Genomic DNA, 17,377 nt, shown 5'->3' with positions numbered 1-17,377 from the left:
TGCGTCAGGAACCCAGTACAAAAGGCACGGCTTTTCCTCCTTCTGGCTGTAGCTCATTCACTGGCCTGTCCTTGTCTCAGAAGCACTTTCTCACCCCTCCCTCCCAAGACACTCTCAGTGGACAAGGGTATGTACCACATGAGAATAATAACACACAAGAACATTATCAGTCATACTATATCTAAGTTACACCCATGGGCATCACAGTTGGTGGGCTACATTTGTAGAACTGCTATTTGCCAAGAGAGAGAAAGACTACTACTCCAATATAACTTTATACAACATCTGAAATGTTTCTAACATTCTTTTAAAAAATCTGCCTCTTCAGGCTTCACCACACTGTGTGCTGTAAGAACTTAACCATTACATCATAATGTGTCCATTTAGTGTCAAAGTGATGACCAATATGTGTGATACTATAGTCTTGATGTTTGTCACAGGAAATAGGATCCAGTGGCCTTCCTGCCTTTAAAAATACATAATACACAGGTCTGTATCTTAAGCTTACCGTTCCACTGGCTGATAAACATAGATCCCTCTCGCTAGCTGATCTTAGTACACTGGTCTATTCAGGGACGACTTTAATGACAGTGATAGGGCTATATTTGGCTTTAGTGTTTACCTCTGCATACACCTACTATACACATTTACTACAAGATATCGCAAACATACAGTGCACATATCACATAATCTGATATTGCCACATTTTCCATAAAATTGAATAAAATATATGCGTAAAAAAATTACAGGTGCAATGTCCCTCCTTTCTTTATGGATGACGGAGAGAAGTCTCCACAGTAGTTGGTTTCCAGGCAGAGAATGGGTGTCTACAGACAGACTCCTATTCCCAAGTGGTGTCGAGATGGAGGAGGTCACTAGTTCAGATGTTGTGCTCACAGTGATTATGTCATGTGATAAGAACTATATGTTCAGTTCAACAGTATGATCTTGAATCACAGTATTGGCATCAGCTATTCTAAATCACTATGCTAATGAAACAGCATAAAAGACCAGAAAAGCAGCAACACCTGCTGTCCAAGGAGAATATTAGAGCATTTGCACTGTTTGTTTTTCTACTTAAGGTCAGGGGCAGGGAGTAAATTCCATCATATGACATCACCATGTGGCTCTGTCAGCAGAAAGCTGGCCTTTAACGTTGGGACATGTGCTCTACAAACAAGAAAACAGGAACAAGACACTGGCATGTAAAAGAAAAACGTATGCCTCATGTCTGGATCCGGAGATCACTGCACACACATAGGGAGGGGGATGAGTAGTACTGTATATGTGAGCTCTGACCAGCACCGTGCTGGCAGTAAAGAGGTCCAGGGTCACACACACTGAGTCCGATACCCACACACAGTGTATTTTATTGCTTCCTGCTATTGTTATGGCGCTCACACATATTGGCATGTCAACACAAGGTCACCCTATTTTTGAAAGATACATATTGGAATGCTCAAAATGCATCTGCTTCTCCTCACAATCTATTTTTTATTCTCTCTTTATTGCTAGGACATAACTAAATTACAACCGAGTCCAACCAAATCCAAATAGCATATACAGTATTTATTTTACGTAAATTTGTTGATTTTATTTGACATGAACATGTTGATGAACAACCCTACCCTAACCATATAAAATGATATAAACATCTGTGGGAAAAGCTAGTTTCAGTGCCATTTCAATTATAAATGAGCAGTATGTCATCCCAGGTTCAGAGTTGTTGTGAACATCTGTACTATTACATTGTAGCAGCGAGCCCCACTTACCAGGGCAGGAGCAGAGCATGCATCAAAGCTCTCAACCGTGAGACGCACTGAGGATAGGAAATCGACCCAAAGATCAGGTATGCTGTGACAATATACTTCAACCCCTTGCGAGATAGATTACGGTTCTGGTAAAAAAAAGTAATCTGCAGTGCTATTGATGCTGAATTGACACCGTTGCCTTGAGGTAATTCTTCTCACAAACAATGCCCTATCGGGGGTCGGCAAACCTTCCCACCCACCTTCAGAGAGCAAAGGTTTACAGAGGTTAAAGGTCACAGAAGGAGAATGGGGAGCAGTCATCCCCAGGACTCCCTCTGTGTGTCCTAGCCTTACCTGGCCTGACTCCTGTCTTCCACCTACATGCCCTCGGTTTTTCCAAGCCTGCTGTGGAGCTTGACCCTGCTGATCTGAGGGCCACCCTGAGCCCTCTAAAACTGGAGCAGTAAGACTATATTAGAGGTCGAAATTAGGCCAGACTCTTAAAATAGATTGATGGCTCAATGGGCTATTGTTCCATTGTTTTACTGTGAGCACCAGTCAAATGCTGGCCAAAGCCCAAAGGGGGCTGTGCGAAATAAGACAAACGTTTTCCAAGAATGCAGAGAGACCCTTTCACGTAAAGAGGGACAAATGGGAAGCAGTGTGAATACAGCCTACGTCATAACAACAAGGCTGGGCTGGGTAAACAAGACCAGAGCTGTTATGACACCAGGAAGATCTATGGCTGGAACACCTACCTAACTTTAAGAGGTTAAAACATGTTGACAACCTCTGAGTGATACAAAAACCAACAGCCTATGACGTGTCTGCAGATTATATGCACTTTGCCACTGTTTGGCAATTATGAACATCGAATCACTGCAATCAATAATTTATGATTCCACATAATCTAAAATCCAAAAACTGAGATAAAGTTGACGGCATTGTTGTGAAGGGATATGATTTCAGAAGTCAGAGATGAGGAAGGAAGGCATCTGATCAGGACATTTCAGATGATGAACACCATGGCTGCTGTTCCAACAGGAGAGAGGATGACCCCCTGACCTTTCCATTGTTCACTTCTCTGCGTATGGGATATAATCTGGACTTTTTATAGATCTCCTTCTGTGCCAAGGAAGGCTTATGAATGGACTATCAGTATTACAGAATGGCATGGCACAGGCCCTCATGGTGGCATCTGGTATTGATTTTAGAAGATAGCACTGGCCCTTTGGTTGCCAAGCCGATGAGGGGTGGGCAGATAGATGAAGGGAGGGACAAAACAATGCTTCTTTCTATTTATCCATTTAACTATCTATGATGTACATAGAGTCTCAATAGAATAATTGCTTACTGTAAGAGGATATAACTACTATAGTGCCAAAGTTACAACAAAATGAATGACAGACAAGTAAGCAAACATTCATCCTGAGAGAAACTATAAACATGCTCACACAAAATACATAATGTCTAGGATCGAGGTCTGTGTTGTAGAGCCAGCAGAACATGTACATTGTCACTGATCACTTGGTGAGAATCTGCCAAGAATGGTTACTCATCTGTGGAAAGTATGCTTTAAACGAAATGCCTCTGAAAACCACATATTGTAGTGATTACTCTGACATTTTAATGCGTTTTCCAGCCTTGGTGCCTTTATGATTCCCTGTCTGCTGTGTCTTTAGTCTGTGCTCATGTTTTGATGTGGTTGTATTTTCTGTTTCTATAGGCCTATAGACTGTTTCATTTCCCTGTGTTAACCACATAGTATGTATCTGGGGCCAGCCTTGAGTAGCCAGACCATGCTAATCCCCTTAGTTCAATTAGCAACGGATGACTGATGCCACACATTTCCATTCTTCTACTCTACTAAATAGTACAGAGGGCAGCCTGAAATTAGGGTTACTGCTACACTGGGCCAAAATCTTTGCATACTATGAGGCTAAGAATTTAAGTCATGTAATACTGAGTTTATATTTTCCTATATGATTTGGAGATTGAATTCTTCATATTAGATATTATTGGGATGTGTTGGGGAGGATTGCCCTTTACACAAGAAGCAATGTCCTACTGTAATTCCCTGGTTGCTAGAGGCAACAAAACATAACATACTTGTGCCTGATCTTTTTTTCCTGAAAACTATTTGAAGGTCCATTTCAAGTAGGTCATGTATTTTCCTGTAAATATAATTTGTTTGGAAGAGCTGTGAGAGGACTATGGTCTGTATTTTGATCATTCTAATAACTCTGTTTAAAAGAGGAGTCAGCCGCTTGAATGCTACATAATTTATATCATGAATTATTCATGAAATCCATACGCCGTTACCCTAAATTACACAGCCTTCACATTCCGGCAACTATGATGTCACCTGCCACCAATGAGAGCTCAGATAAGGCTTGCATCTCTCGCTTTTGCTCTCTGTGAGTCATGGAGCCTGTTACAAGGTTTAACTGCAATTAATATCTCTGATGTAGTGTTGCTGACATCAGCTGCCCAGCTCACCATTTCCCACACACGCTTTTAATGTCAAATAGTGATTGAATCTGCACAGCTCTACATCCCTTACAGTTGAACAGAGGGGTGTGTCTCTAGCAGAATAACGTTACTGTCGTCAGTCTCATCTTCTGTATAGGGAAGCTCATTATGAACCTTTAATTAAGAACACTGTGGGGACATTTAGGTCAGATAGGTATAATAAATTGTTATGACGACAGCAATCTATAACGCTCACCATATAACATGGTCCTCTGTAGCTCAGCTGGTAGAGCACGGCGCTTGTAACGCCAAGGTAGTGGGTTCGATCCCCGGGACCACCCATACACAAAAAAATATTATATTATTATAATCTGACAATGATTAAATTATGGTTAATGAGTAAAGGAGGAGGACCTCCAAGTCTATGGATGCATTTTGTGTAGGGCAAAGGGTGAGTGGACCAGAGCGCACCCTACGGGTGTGATAGTGAAATTATTGGGGGTCTCTGATAAATTGGGGGCGTGAGAGATGCAAACAGCAACACAAGGGAGGATGCTTCCATAAATCAATAGGGCCAATGCACACAAGCCTGGGCTATCTCAGTTTCTATGGTAACTGCCTGCACAGTCCCCTCCCCAATACATGGCTGCTGCCTGACTGCCTCACTAGAGCAGCGATTGAAGACACTCTGTAACAATCTCCAACATGGCACAATAACCTACTTCCTCTGCCCAGCCCAGAAGACCCGGACATAGAATATGGAATGGGGGAAAACAAGAGGAATTGAGAGAGGGGGAAATAGGAATCTAAAGAGATGTATAGTAGGTTTTTCTGTCTTGTGGCTAATAACATTGAGTATCATAAAATATGTAATGAAACCCATAGATGACGGTAAATACTGTATATATATCTCCATGACAATACACATATTAGCTCTAAAATGTGGTTATAGTGATTTACAATTAAATTCATAATAAGAATGGGATGGGATTATCAGAGAATAGACAAATGGAATGACAAGTCTGACTGGTGTGGGGGTCCATTATAAATCTACACAAGAATAAAATATAAATCCACAAACCAGATCCCAATTTTGGGCGGCAGGTAGCCTAGCAGTTAAGAGCGTTGGGCCAGTAACCGAAAGGTCGCTGGTTTGAATCCCAGAACAGACTAGGTGAAAAATCGGTCAATGTGCCCTTGAGTAAGGCACTTCACTCTAATTGCTCCTGTAAGTCGCTCTGGATAAGAGTGTACTAAATTACTGAAATGTCAAATGTAAAAATGAGTACTAGAAAACAACATACTTCAGGGTTATTTGCGTAAGGCTGACTCTGACCTTGAACTGTGTAAAATGTAAATTGAGTGTAAATTGCAACAATAATGATCAGCCCAAATCTGACATTTCTTTCCGTTTAGACCAAATATTCACACATTTATCTCTATAGTCAAGCATTTCATATCTAGGCATCTCTAAAGATGCTGTCTGGAATAGGGAGACCATGCAGGGAGCAGCTGCTGGGTATCCCCCTTCCCTCCCCACACCCCCGGTGTGGCTGATGGCCCATGGAGGGATGAAGACAAGACACTCACCGACATGTGTGATGACACAGTCCACACGCTGCTGGAACTCCTGCAGAGACATCTCATCCTCTCTCAGCCAGCAGAGCATCTCAGGGTGTGGGCAGCATCCACTCTCCTTCGTCAATCCGCTCCGTCACAGGAGGCTGAGGCACCCTCCACACACAATGCCTGGTGCCACTCCCAGTCCGCAAGCACCTCTGAGGGATGATGTGAGAGAAGGGAAGCAACTTCAGGGTCTGAGGATACCTCTAACTCCACTGAAAAGATCTCTTCACGTCAAAAATTACAATACAATGTAGCATAGTATGTGTGTGTGCGTTATTAATAATGGATGGATACATACACACACACACACACACACACACACACTCACTGGGTGAGCCAATCAGGAGGATTTTACGGCGCTCTCAGGCAGATGCTCGGCTTGCTGTAATAAAGGCTGAGTCAGACACCAGGAAGCAAAAGAGAGCCGCTACCTGCCTTGGGGAGATAGGGAATCCATTAGCCCCCTAACACAAAACCTGGAGATATAGCGCCACTAAAACGGAGCTAAAGTACCGTATGGGACATGACGAAAACTTTGTTTAAAGAAAATGATTTAATTCATTATTATTATTATTATTATTATTATAGTTTAATTAATTATGAAAAGTATTGTCTAAATGGTAGACAATATAACATAAATCAAATTATGATATTCAATAATAATATATCAATTTAAAATATAATATTGTAAGTAAAGGATTTTATTTTCAAGTCATCCATTACTAGCATACAAAAACTAAAATATGTAGATATGACTATTAATACATTTAGCGTTCCTATTTTCATGTCATGAAAGAAAGCATGATTCAATTGACATTGTTATTTTGTGCTCAGACAAAACTAAACCAATAGGCTATTTACCCTTCGTTGTGGTTTTGAAACCAATAACGGCAACCCATCCCTCTACTATTCTGTACCACATTTTGATGAAAGCAAACGTGCAAGCCAAGAGCATTATCTTTTTACCACACGCCATTGCGTTGCATTGTGGCGATTGCCACAGCATTGAGAAGCCGCCCAGTAGACATCTGCGTTTCCACTCCATTACCACTGGATTCGATCATGTGACGCATAAATGGTCGTGACTGGTGATGAGAGGCATAACATATTATCAGAATGAAAATGTATTATTTTAACTTATTTCACATACATCATTCCTAGTACAACAGCAATGACCCTCCCTAGTGTCGATGAAGAGGAGACGGAGGAGAGGAAGCCGCTTCTGACTATTGAAACGCTACTGTCGCTCAACTCTCTGATTGTCGATTCAATCAAGGTGACTAGAAGCAGCCTTGTTTTGGTTAATTGTGTAAATGAAGAACATAAGAATAGTGCACTGGATCTGGCAAAATTGCCCATTGCCTGCTAAAGGAGTTATGGTGCTTTCAAAACAACTGGGAACTCGAAAAAATACTAGGTCAAATCATAACGTCAGAGCTCTAGAACGATGGCCGAGTTGGATTACCTTTCAAAATGATTTTTCCAAGTCAGAGCTAGTTTTTCCCCCCTGAGTTCCCAGTTGTTTTGAACGCTCGGAAGTCAGATTTCCGAGTTCCCAGTTGTTTTGAACGCAGCAAAAGATGCCAGAGTTCCTGACTTGGAATTCCTAGTTGGATGACTGTTAAACGAGTTTTCCCAGTCATACATCGTTTTCCCGAGTTCCCAGTTGTCCTGAACGCTCGGAAGTCGGAGATTTCCGATTTCCCAGTTATTGTGAAGGCAGCATTAGCCCTTGATCATGACTCTTAGGGTGTTTTCACAGTTGGGTCCTCAAGTGTGATTTCAGTGATTTTGTGTGTGCAGTGTGTGAAAACTCCAAAGGAACTCAGACCTCTCAAAAAAGCCCCGAAGCGAACCGAACGGAGACCATCTCGAGAGGTGGTCTGAGTTCGGTTCAATTGAATTCTAAGTCGGGTTCCCTTTTTTAGCGCAATGTGAACACAAAGCTCCCCAAGTTCGCTAGTCATTATTCCTACGCCACACACTAGACTACTGCAACACCGTTTCCTCTACCATAACCACCCACTCACATTAGTGGCACAAAAGAGAGAATATGATGTGCCGGTTCGGGGGGAACACGCTGTTTTTGGATATTAATTAGCGATTGTCATGGATGCACAGAAATTCCACAAAATGTGTGGAGTTTTTTGTTCAGATTATTTATTTGCAATATGTGATCTATAGGCTAAGAGAGCTTCATCAGTTGTTTATTCGAATGTGGGGTTTGAATAATGTGAGAAGACAACATATAGTACAAAATCAATACTAGCCGCTTAAAGGGGCAGTAGCCTACATTGGGTGTATACTTTTTAATTACAGGATTATTTAATCTGCAGTTATTCTAATGCTATTTATTCTGTTATCAATAATATTTACATGTTAATAATAATATATAATAATATGCCATTTAGCAGACGCTTTTATCCAAAGCGATTTACAGTCATGTGTGCATAAATTTTTACTTAGCCTATGGGTGGTCCCGGGGATCGAACCCACTACCCTGGCGTTACAAGCGCCATGCTCTACCAATTGAGCTACAGAGGACCACTTAATAGTATCTTCGGTTTACAATTATGTCTAATCTTTTAACTAAATGCAATCTTATCTTCCAAAATGTAAGTAGGTATATCTAGCGGTCCGATAACACGTTATGATGGAATGGCATGTCCTGCACTTTGTAAAAGCCCAGAGTGTATTGAGTGAATGTTGGCAAAAGATCTTGGTTCCTTTCTAAACATAGCAATGTGAATGCAAAGAGGACTCGAACCACAAAATAGGTGAAATGAACTGGCAAAAGAGTTGAATCCTCATTCAAAGGCAAGGGCAGTGTGAATACAAAGATAACTGAGATATTTAGCTTTAAAGAGGACTATATGTGAAAACACCCTTAGTTCCATTAATTGGGCCCAGCGTCGTCCAGGTTAGGGGAGGGTTTGGCCGGCTGGGATGACCTTGTCCCATCGCATTCTAGCGACTCCTTGCACGCTGACTTCGGTCGCCAGCTGTATGGTGTTTCATTGGATGAAGGCGTCTTCTGTAGGGGGAGTTTTGTTAAGATTCCCGATGCTCAACCTGAACGTTAACACGCTTCACTTGTGGTACGGTATTGGAAGCATAAGGACTTTATCTTTAATTTCAGCGAGAAGTAATTTTCAAAAAATGAAAGATTAAATTGATACACACCTTGATAGGGTTAGGGCTACAGCGCTTGTTTACGGACAACCGAAGGAAGACAAGAGGCGACCACCTATGCTAATTAGCTATTTAGTATGCTCCAAAACACCTGTGTATGAGGAGGTGTAGTTTCATCAAATGGAGGCACCCACAGTTGTATGGATCTGCAACCTGTGCAAAACTGCTACAGTAAGTGTATCTTTTTTATTTGAAGGATTCTTTGAAGCTGATGAAAGATAAGGGCCATATGTTTCGAAAGCCGTATCACAAGCGATGATTATTGACATTTCTAAACGTTAAAACAGCGTCGGGATTGTATCCTGGTTCACATGAGGCAATCGTGTGCGAAGCTAATGGCTGAGAACTGTAGGGAGAAGGACTGCAAGGCAGAATGCTGCCAAAAGCTTTCGAGAGCTAGAGGAAACTGTACCTGCACATGTGAAGCTTGGATATGTGAGGTGTGCGTTGAGAGTATTTGTGTCCAAACCACACAAATGCTGTTGGAATTGCAAAAGATATGGCCACGTTCAAATGTTTGCAGACGGGAGAAGTATGTTATTGAAGAATCTGTGAATGGAAAATGTTGCAACTGTGGTGGGGATCATACTCCGTACTTCCTTGAGTGCCCTGTTTGGGTGAAAGAGGTCAAGGATCAGGGCTGTACAGCAGACCTCCTAAATGTGAAGGGGCAAGAGACCACAGTACTGAAGAAGATATGGTGGTGAATGAATCACAACCAGTTGCAAATGTTTTACATCAATCAAGTGATCTGGATACACTCATTGTGAAGAAGGTGGATTTTGTAGCAGTTATAGACACAGTTATTAATTGTACTGCACAAGAGTCAAAGAAGCTGGACAAAATTGTAGCCGAAAAGTTTTTGGGGCTCCAAGACTATATGGCAGAAGTACTACCAGGACTGTCACCAGAAAATGTCGCGCCCTATGGCAGAAGTACTACCAGGACTGTCACCAGAAAATGTCGTTTCGCGCCCTCACAGGATCCATCAGAGCCTGTGTAGGGACCTGATTTGGATTTTGACAGAAAAACAAGTTGATTTTTGCTTAGTTTAACCTTATTATTGATAGTTTGTATGAATATTTTTTACCACGCATTATTTACTTTTTGGGGATCTTTATTATCCACCCGCACAGTAGGGAGCGGAATGAACATGAAATTGTTGCGAACGCCATTATAACAAAGAAGAAGAAGAAGAACTCTCTGATTGGAGGAAAAAGATTGATGTCGTAGGCAGAAAAAGGCGTCACATCTTCTCCGTCAGAGCGGGAAAGCTACCACACATGTCAACGCATTTTATCTAGTTACAGATAACTATTTCTTTAAAACAGTGTAAAGTATTATTTCGAGCAACTTTGGGTAAGTTAGTTCTTAATACCAAAGCTAAATAGCTACTGATAATCAGTAGCTAACTGTTACTTGCAAACTGTTCTGGGAGCTAGCTAACTGGTGGTTGTTATTGTTTAGCCAGCTAGGAGCTTGTCAAAGAAAGAGAAGGTGAACGTCACCCTCTTTGACACGCAAGACAGTCAAGTATGGCTCAGTGACTAATGGGAAGTGGTCTGTTTTCTAAATCCTATTTTCAAGGAAGAGCCATGCAAGCGTTTTTGAAAGGTACATCTACACAAGGCACCAGACCTCTGAAAGAGAAAGGTGCCGGGACCAATGCAGAGAAGAAGCAGAAGTCTGTCCCCTGGGTAGAGAAATAGTAAGTTCAATTTCTCAGCAGCTGTAATGTAAGCCCTTGTGAATCTTCCTTCATAAAATGTAAATCCAGACACACAATGAACAGTTGTTATTCTTCCCATTTAATGTAGCTGCAGGCAAATATCTTGGTGACAAGTAGCTTGCTATGTTTAGTCAGAAAGAAAACCCTCCATTAATTTGATCAACTACACACAGAAATCCATTGTTTGGTTGTTTACAGTAGACCAAAATGTATGGAAGAGGTGGCGTTTCAAGAGGAGGTGGTTGCTGTGCTGAAGAAGACTATAGAGGGTGCTGATGTAAGTATCCTCTTCAGATCCATTAGTGACTTCTCATATGTTTAGGGTAAATACTGTGTGCCTGGGGTTCTGTTTTGAATATTACATAGGGTGTCCACCCGGGTGAAAATGCACTTGTGATGACCTTTCACTACCTTATGTCATAAAATACATTTTACCGGCCTCCCGAGTGGCGCAGCGGTCTAAGGCTCTACATCGCAGTGCTAGAGGCATCACTACAGATCCGGGTTCGATCCCGGGCTGTGTCGCAGCCGGCCATGACCGGGAGACCCATGAGGCGGCGCACAATTGGGCCCAGCATCGTCCAGGTTAGGGGAGGGTTTGGCCGGCTGGGATGACCTTGTCCCATCGCGCTCTAGCGACTCCTTGCACGCTGACTTCGGTCGCCAGCTGTATGGTGTTTCCTCCAACACTTTGGTGTGGCTGACTTCCGGTTTAAGCGAGCAGTGTGTCAAGAAGCAGTGCGGCTTGGCGGGGTCGTGTTTCGGAGAACGCATGGCTCTCGACCTTCGCCTCTCCCGAGTCCGTACAGGAGTTGCAGTGATGGGACAAGACTATGTGCACGTTGTAATACAACATTTAATTGTCGCATTTCAAACTATCCTTTCGGGAGGCGCAGCTGGGAACTAGCTCTGGATGATGGTTAGTGGTGGGGTCGATAAACAAGAATTGGAGGATCCTCATCATTTAAATCTCCGGTTTGGGAACATTTTTGCTTCCCAGTAGAAGCAGAAATGTATTGAACTTAGTAGGAAATCAACTAAATATATTGAATTGATTAGAACATTAATTAGCCCATTATGACGATAACACATGAACAAAATACATAAGTAATTCGTATTTTCCTTTTTGAAGAGGCAACGGCGCAGGAATGCCCCTGTCTGTGCGTTTGTCTGCCACTGTGTAGCCCTTAGCGATGACGTTAATAACAACAGTCTTCTGGTAGATGGAAAGGCTTTCCCAAAACCTTCTCATAAAAATGTTAACTACAAAGTAGTCTATGCATACCTGGCAGAATGATATGATTATTTGCCTCACTCCAGTGGTGATTTGTTAAGCAATCACGTGTGCTACAGAAACACTGCTAACCAAGCACGGCTCTTGCTGGTGTGCACCTAAATTAAATGGTATATCTACACCCAAAAATGTATATTTCTTATATTTTTCCCATACCTCAAATGGTCTCCTGATGTGGTTTAAGCATTGTGGACATAGAACCTCACATTTTGTTTTTCTATAAAAAAAAAAAGTTTCATTTGAGTGTGAAACCCTGAAAAACAGGGGAAAATCTGAAACCTGGAAAAATAGAATGGGCAAAAAATAAAACCAATTTTAAAAGGCCCTACATTATATGGCTCATGATCTATTCCTGGGTTAGTTTTACATCTTTTTCCAAATCAAAAATTAACTACAGGAACTGTTGGCATTTCATTTTCCCGCTAAACTGAACTGCGACCCCAAAACCGCACCATGACCCCAAAACCGCAATATGTGCCGAACCGTGGGTTTGGTGAAATGTTACCACTTTACTATCTTACCTCTATTGTTTCGTGTCCTCTGGATTTGAGAAGGAAGATGAGTTCAATGGTAAGCCTGTCAGGTAGCCTTAGTTCTCACAAAGCATCCAGCCTAGCTGACACAATGCTATATACCTGGTTTTATGACAACAACAAAAATATCAGGCCTCCACTTATTTAGTCACCCAAATTTTGACCATCCTACAAGGGTAAAAACTCCAAAAAGTTTTGAACAGATTATGATAGAGACGTGAGGTTTGGATCATTGGCTTTCTTAGTGGATTATCTACACAATTAACATTATTTTACCCATTGGTCAAAAGATGCAGTTTTGATTGGAGAACCTATATTATATCATCTCCGTTGCAGCTCCCAAATCTGCTGTTCTATGGACCACCTGGAACAGGAAAGACCTCCACCATCCTGGCTGCAGCCAGGGAACTTTATGGGTGAGAGTGACTCACCAGCTTTCCAGATTACTGCATGCAAACTCCCAATTTATGCAGACACTGCGTTCGTGTGTTTCAGCTGTACAGTGCTTGTATACACCACAGTGAGTTTTCCCTGTCCGTTCCTCTCCACAGGCCAGAGCTGTACCGACAGAGAGTGCTGGAGCTGAACGCCTCTGATGAGAGAGGGATTCAGGTGGTCCGAGAGAAAGTCAAGAGATTTGCCCAGCTGACTGTAGCAGGACACCGCACTGAGCAAGTACCAGTATCTGTATAGGGGTTAAAAATGGCATATTTGGGCACTGAAGTTGGAATGTAGTGGCTGTACACTAACATGCTATACAAGACATCAGAGCCCTGGCTCTGCGCTTCACAGCTCTGTGTGGGTTTTGATGACAGACATTCTGAACTTGAGCACCTCGCACGACATGAAGTTGCCCCATCCCTCCCACTAATTGGGCAACTTTTACAAATGTTTTTGTTGTCTGAGTGAGGGAAATGCTATAAATTTAAGAGGACTATGTATTTTGAATGTTGAGACGTTTAGGATTATAATAAATACCTCTGATGTCCTACAAGCAAACCAAACACCCGTGACTCCAAATGTGCACTTCACATTTCCAAATCATAAAACTCATGTAATATACAATGTCAACGTTTATGATCACTATGTTTGATGTACAGTTACAAGATGACATGGCGTCATACCCTGGGTTGTCCTGAACAGAATGAGCCTATGTTTGTCTATTGTGAAGAAAATCCGCAGCGGAACATGCACCGGAATGCACTCATGACTCTGTTTTCGTGAATTGCTTTGTGAAAGCCTAACACTGTAATATTGTATTTATAACTTAGCTCAGGGATCATCAACTAGATTCAGCTGCGGGCCGATTTTTTTATTATTATTATTTTTTTTATATATATTTTTCTTAAGCGGATGGTCAGGGGGCCGGAACATCATTACAATTAATTTATAGATTGCAAATTGACCGCAAGAAGCCCGAACCGATGACTAAAACATCATCACTCCAAATATTGCGTACATTTGTATACAATTACATACAGTATATATTTCTATTATGCGTGGGAATACTTTGGAACAGATTTTAAAAATTAAAATCACTTGGAGCTGATTTGCTGGTCTTTTTTTAAGTCCTTTTTTATTTCCAACAATGAATTAAAAAAATGTATTTATTTTGCTCAAAATTGGGGGGCCAAATAAAATCACATCAGTATTTTCAGATTTCGTTATCAACAAAAAATACAGTAAATGTAAAATGCACAAAATCAACAGTGTTTGTTTTTAGTGTTAATGTTTGGATTCAGTCTTGTCAGGTGAACTGTTGTCCTCACCTTTGGTCTAATAATTTCCCCCATAATCTCTAAACTGTTCCCTTTAAATTGCTACCATTGAAATGCATGTTTCATATTTCTTCTGAAGAAACATTTCAATTTAGCCCTATCCATATAGGCCAATTTCCACGAGTGTAAAGGGTTAACCTTCATTACAAGCTCAATCTACACAACAAATCAGATCATATAATACATGTACTTTCCTTACCCCCTATAACTATGTCAGCATCTTGTTCAAGTTAAATTAGGATATTAAAGCCTATTTCCATTCCTTACCTCTGACAGTGGGAAACCATGCCCACCCTTTAAGATCATCATCCTGGATGAGGCTGACTCAATGACCAATGCTGCTCAGGCTGCTCTCAGACGCACCATGGAGAAGGAGTCCCGGACCACCCGCTTCTGTCTCATCTGCAACTACGTCAGCAGGTCAATTGGGTTTCAGATTCCAAGAGGCACACTAGAATATGAAACCTATACGGGGGTTTTTGGGAGTCCATTACATAACAATACAAACTCTTTGAGACACTTTACAACATGCTGTAATAAATGTTAAATCTGTAGCTAAACTAACTCAATTTGAATGGGATTTTATTTTCAGGATTATTGAGCCCTTGACATCCAGATGCTCCAAATTCCGCTTCAAACCTCTAGCCAATCAGGTCCAAGAAGAGCGCTTGCTAGAAATCTGTGACAAGGAGAATCTCAAGTACTCGAAGGAGGTAATGATTGCAACTGTCTCTGAAATTTTATTTTTACAAATAAATACACATCTTTTTACTTAAATTAATCATCTTCCATTTTCCTTCAATTCTGTTTTCCTGCAGGGAATTGCAGCGTTGGTGAAGGTTTCAGAGGGTGATCTGAGAAAAGCTATAACCTTTCTTCAAAGTGCTGCACGGCTGAACACAGATAATGAGATCACGGAGAGTGCAGTCATAGAGATAGCAGGGGTGAGTGCTTTAACTGTATTACACTCAACATCAGCAATAGTTACCTGTTTTATGCACTGTGTGCAGTCTTGTCGAAGGAGAGGTATCAAACTTTTGCTTCTTGCTGACCATGCTCACATTCATCTTTTTAAGGTTGTTCCCCCCAAGATGATCAACAATTTGCTTAAAATCTGTTACAAGGGCACATTTGAAAAACTAGAGATTGCTGTTCGGGTATGTACATTGGCTTTCTATTGACCCTTCAATACATATGGATCTACACAGTGTACAAAAAATTAAGAACACCTGGTCTTTCCATGACATAGACTATCCAGGTGAAAGCTATGATCCCTTATTGATGTCACTTGTTAAATCCACTTCAATCAGTGTAGATGAAGGGGAGGAGACAGGTTAAATAATGATTTTTAAGCCTTGAGACAATTGAGACATGAATTGTGTATGTGTGCCATTCAGTGTGAATGGGAATAACAAAATATTTAAGTGCCTCTGAACGGGGTATGGTAGTAGCTTGAGTGTCAAGAACTGCAATGCTGTTGGGTTTTTCATGCTCGGACAGTTTCCCGCGTGTATCAAGAATGTTCCACCACCCAAAGGACATCCAGCCAAGTTGACTCAACTGTGGTAAGCATTGGAGTCAACCTGGGACAGCATCACTGTGGAATGCTTTCGACACCTTGTAGAGTCCATGCCCTGACAAATTGAGGCAGTTCTGAGGGCAAAAGGGGGTGGTGCAACTCAATATTAGGAAGGTGTTCTTAATGTTTTGTATACTCAGTGTATAATGTGGCTGCTCTCTAACAGACTATTCACCAGGCCATTCTGCCACTTTCAGAACATGGTAGATGAAGGCTATGCCGCCACACAGATCCTTAACCAGCTACACGAAGCCATCATAGAGGAAGAGCTGAATGACAAGCAGAAGTCTGCCATCACGGAAAAGATGGCTGTAGGTGTTTCAAAGGGGCATAACTTGCATTAATGTGGCAATATTATTATTTCAATAATGTTGTGATGACGACGCCTACAGTAGTAGTGTCTTATTGATTTGTCTCCCTCTTCCAGGTGGTTGATAAGTGTTTAGTGGATGGTGCAGATGAGTACCTGCAGATGCTGAGTCTGTGTTCTGTGATCATGCAGCAAGCCACGCAGAGTAACTGACCCTACAACCTCACCTCTCCTCATGGACTGTTCCTCTACGTATAAATCCTAACCAACTGCTTTTTCAATACATTTTTGTATGTTTTTACTCATTAATCTAAATATATTCCTTTAAATACTGTATTTGTCAATCAGTGCTGTACAAGTCATACTTCATGGGTCAGTTTCATAGAAAAGTACTGTGTTTTCACATCTGGGCTTTCTGAGTCAGTTAGGAAAAAAACACATGTAACCATATTCTTTTATATAAAGAAAACGGAATAAAAAAACAAGATATGGATTCTTCTTTGCAGACATGCACATACTGTCCATAATATGCATCATATATACATCACATCAATGCATTTTAAAAGTAGGATTACAGATGTAACAGATCAACATTGTCAGTCTAGTGTAGATGGAGGTAGTCACATAGTAAAGACTTCACCGCCTCGCCATTGGCGCCATCCAGACATGCAGCAGCTACATCGCAAGGCCGAGAAAGGCCTTGCCTCTTCTCTTTGAGCCACTTCTCCATACAGGGATCACTATTAATCTCACACATTATGTAGAATGAATGCAGCATGCCTGGGTCATCACAGGGATCAGGGCAGCTTGGCAGTTGTTGCGCTTCAAGCACTACCTTCAGGCGTGGAAAGGTAGACTCAATAGGAGTCCGTGCATGAATCAGCAGAGCATTTAATGTTGTTGACGTGACTCTGGATAACATTTGAGCAGCCAGCTCTGTAAATGGAAGGCTGCATCACCCAACTACACATTGCCGAGAGGTTGTCCCATGAGTTTGTGAGGTGTCTGTGGTGACAATCCCCCTTCTCACCAACATCCATAGTTCAGAGCTCTGCAGTACGGTTGCATCATCAGTGCTACCTGGAAAGCCTACTTGAAAGTCCCAGAATTGAC

General features: G+C 41.6%; 2 protein-coding genes across 11 annotated transcripts in view; one reads left to right on the top strand and one right to left on the bottom strand.

Annotated features, from left to right (window-relative positions):
* LOC121540227 (guanine nucleotide exchange factor DBS) overlaps window positions 1-6,277 on the bottom strand; it is a 70,600-nt gene extending 64,323 nt beyond the window's left edge. For 5 of the 9 annotated variants that reach the window (XM_045207792.1, XM_041848919.2, XM_041848922.2 and 2 more), the window contains exon 1: window positions 5,814-6,113. In XM_045207792.1, the coding sequence (XP_045063727.1) occupies window positions 5,814-5,892 (79 nt within the window). In that variant the 5' untranslated portion in view covers window positions 5,893-6,113. Of the gene's footprint in view, window positions 1-5,813; window positions 6,115-6,177 lie in introns of those variants that run through there. The other 4 variants (XM_041848921.2, XM_041848925.2, XM_041848917.2 and 1 more) reach the window with 3 other exon arrangements.
* A 2,587-nt stretch (window positions 6,278-8,864) lies between these two features.
* Window positions 8,865-16,749, top strand: LOC121540230 (replication factor C subunit 4). Of its 2 annotated transcripts, none has more exons than XM_041848928.2 (11): window positions 8,865-9,212; window positions 10,629-10,749; window positions 10,969-11,047; window positions 12,934-13,013; window positions 13,149-13,268; window positions 14,652-14,795; window positions 14,968-15,088; window positions 15,194-15,319; window positions 15,452-15,532; window positions 16,152-16,265; window positions 16,382-16,749. In XM_041848928.2, the coding sequence occupies exons 1-11, from the start codon at window positions 9,182-9,184 to the stop codon at window positions 16,475-16,477; spliced, it is 1,113 nt and encodes a 370-aa protein (XP_041704862.1). In that variant the 5' UTR covers window positions 8,865-9,181; the 3' UTR covers window positions 16,478-16,749. The 2 variants fall into 2 exon arrangements, with proteins under 2 accessions (XP_041704862.1, XP_041704863.1); XM_041848929.2 differs by lacking the exon at window positions 8,865-9,212 and adding an exon at window positions 10,279-10,400.
* The last annotated feature ends 628 nt before the right edge of the window (window positions 16,750-17,377 follow it).

The sequence above is a fragment of the Coregonus clupeaformis genome, chromosome 26 (assembly GCF_020615455.1).
Source record: "Coregonus clupeaformis isolate EN_2021a chromosome 26, ASM2061545v1, whole genome shotgun sequence".
Taxonomy (NCBI): Eukaryota; Metazoa; Chordata; class Actinopteri; order Salmoniformes; family Salmonidae; genus Coregonus; species Coregonus clupeaformis.
Note: the sequence above shows the minus strand (reverse complement) of the source record. Positions and strands in the feature narration are given on the sequence as shown.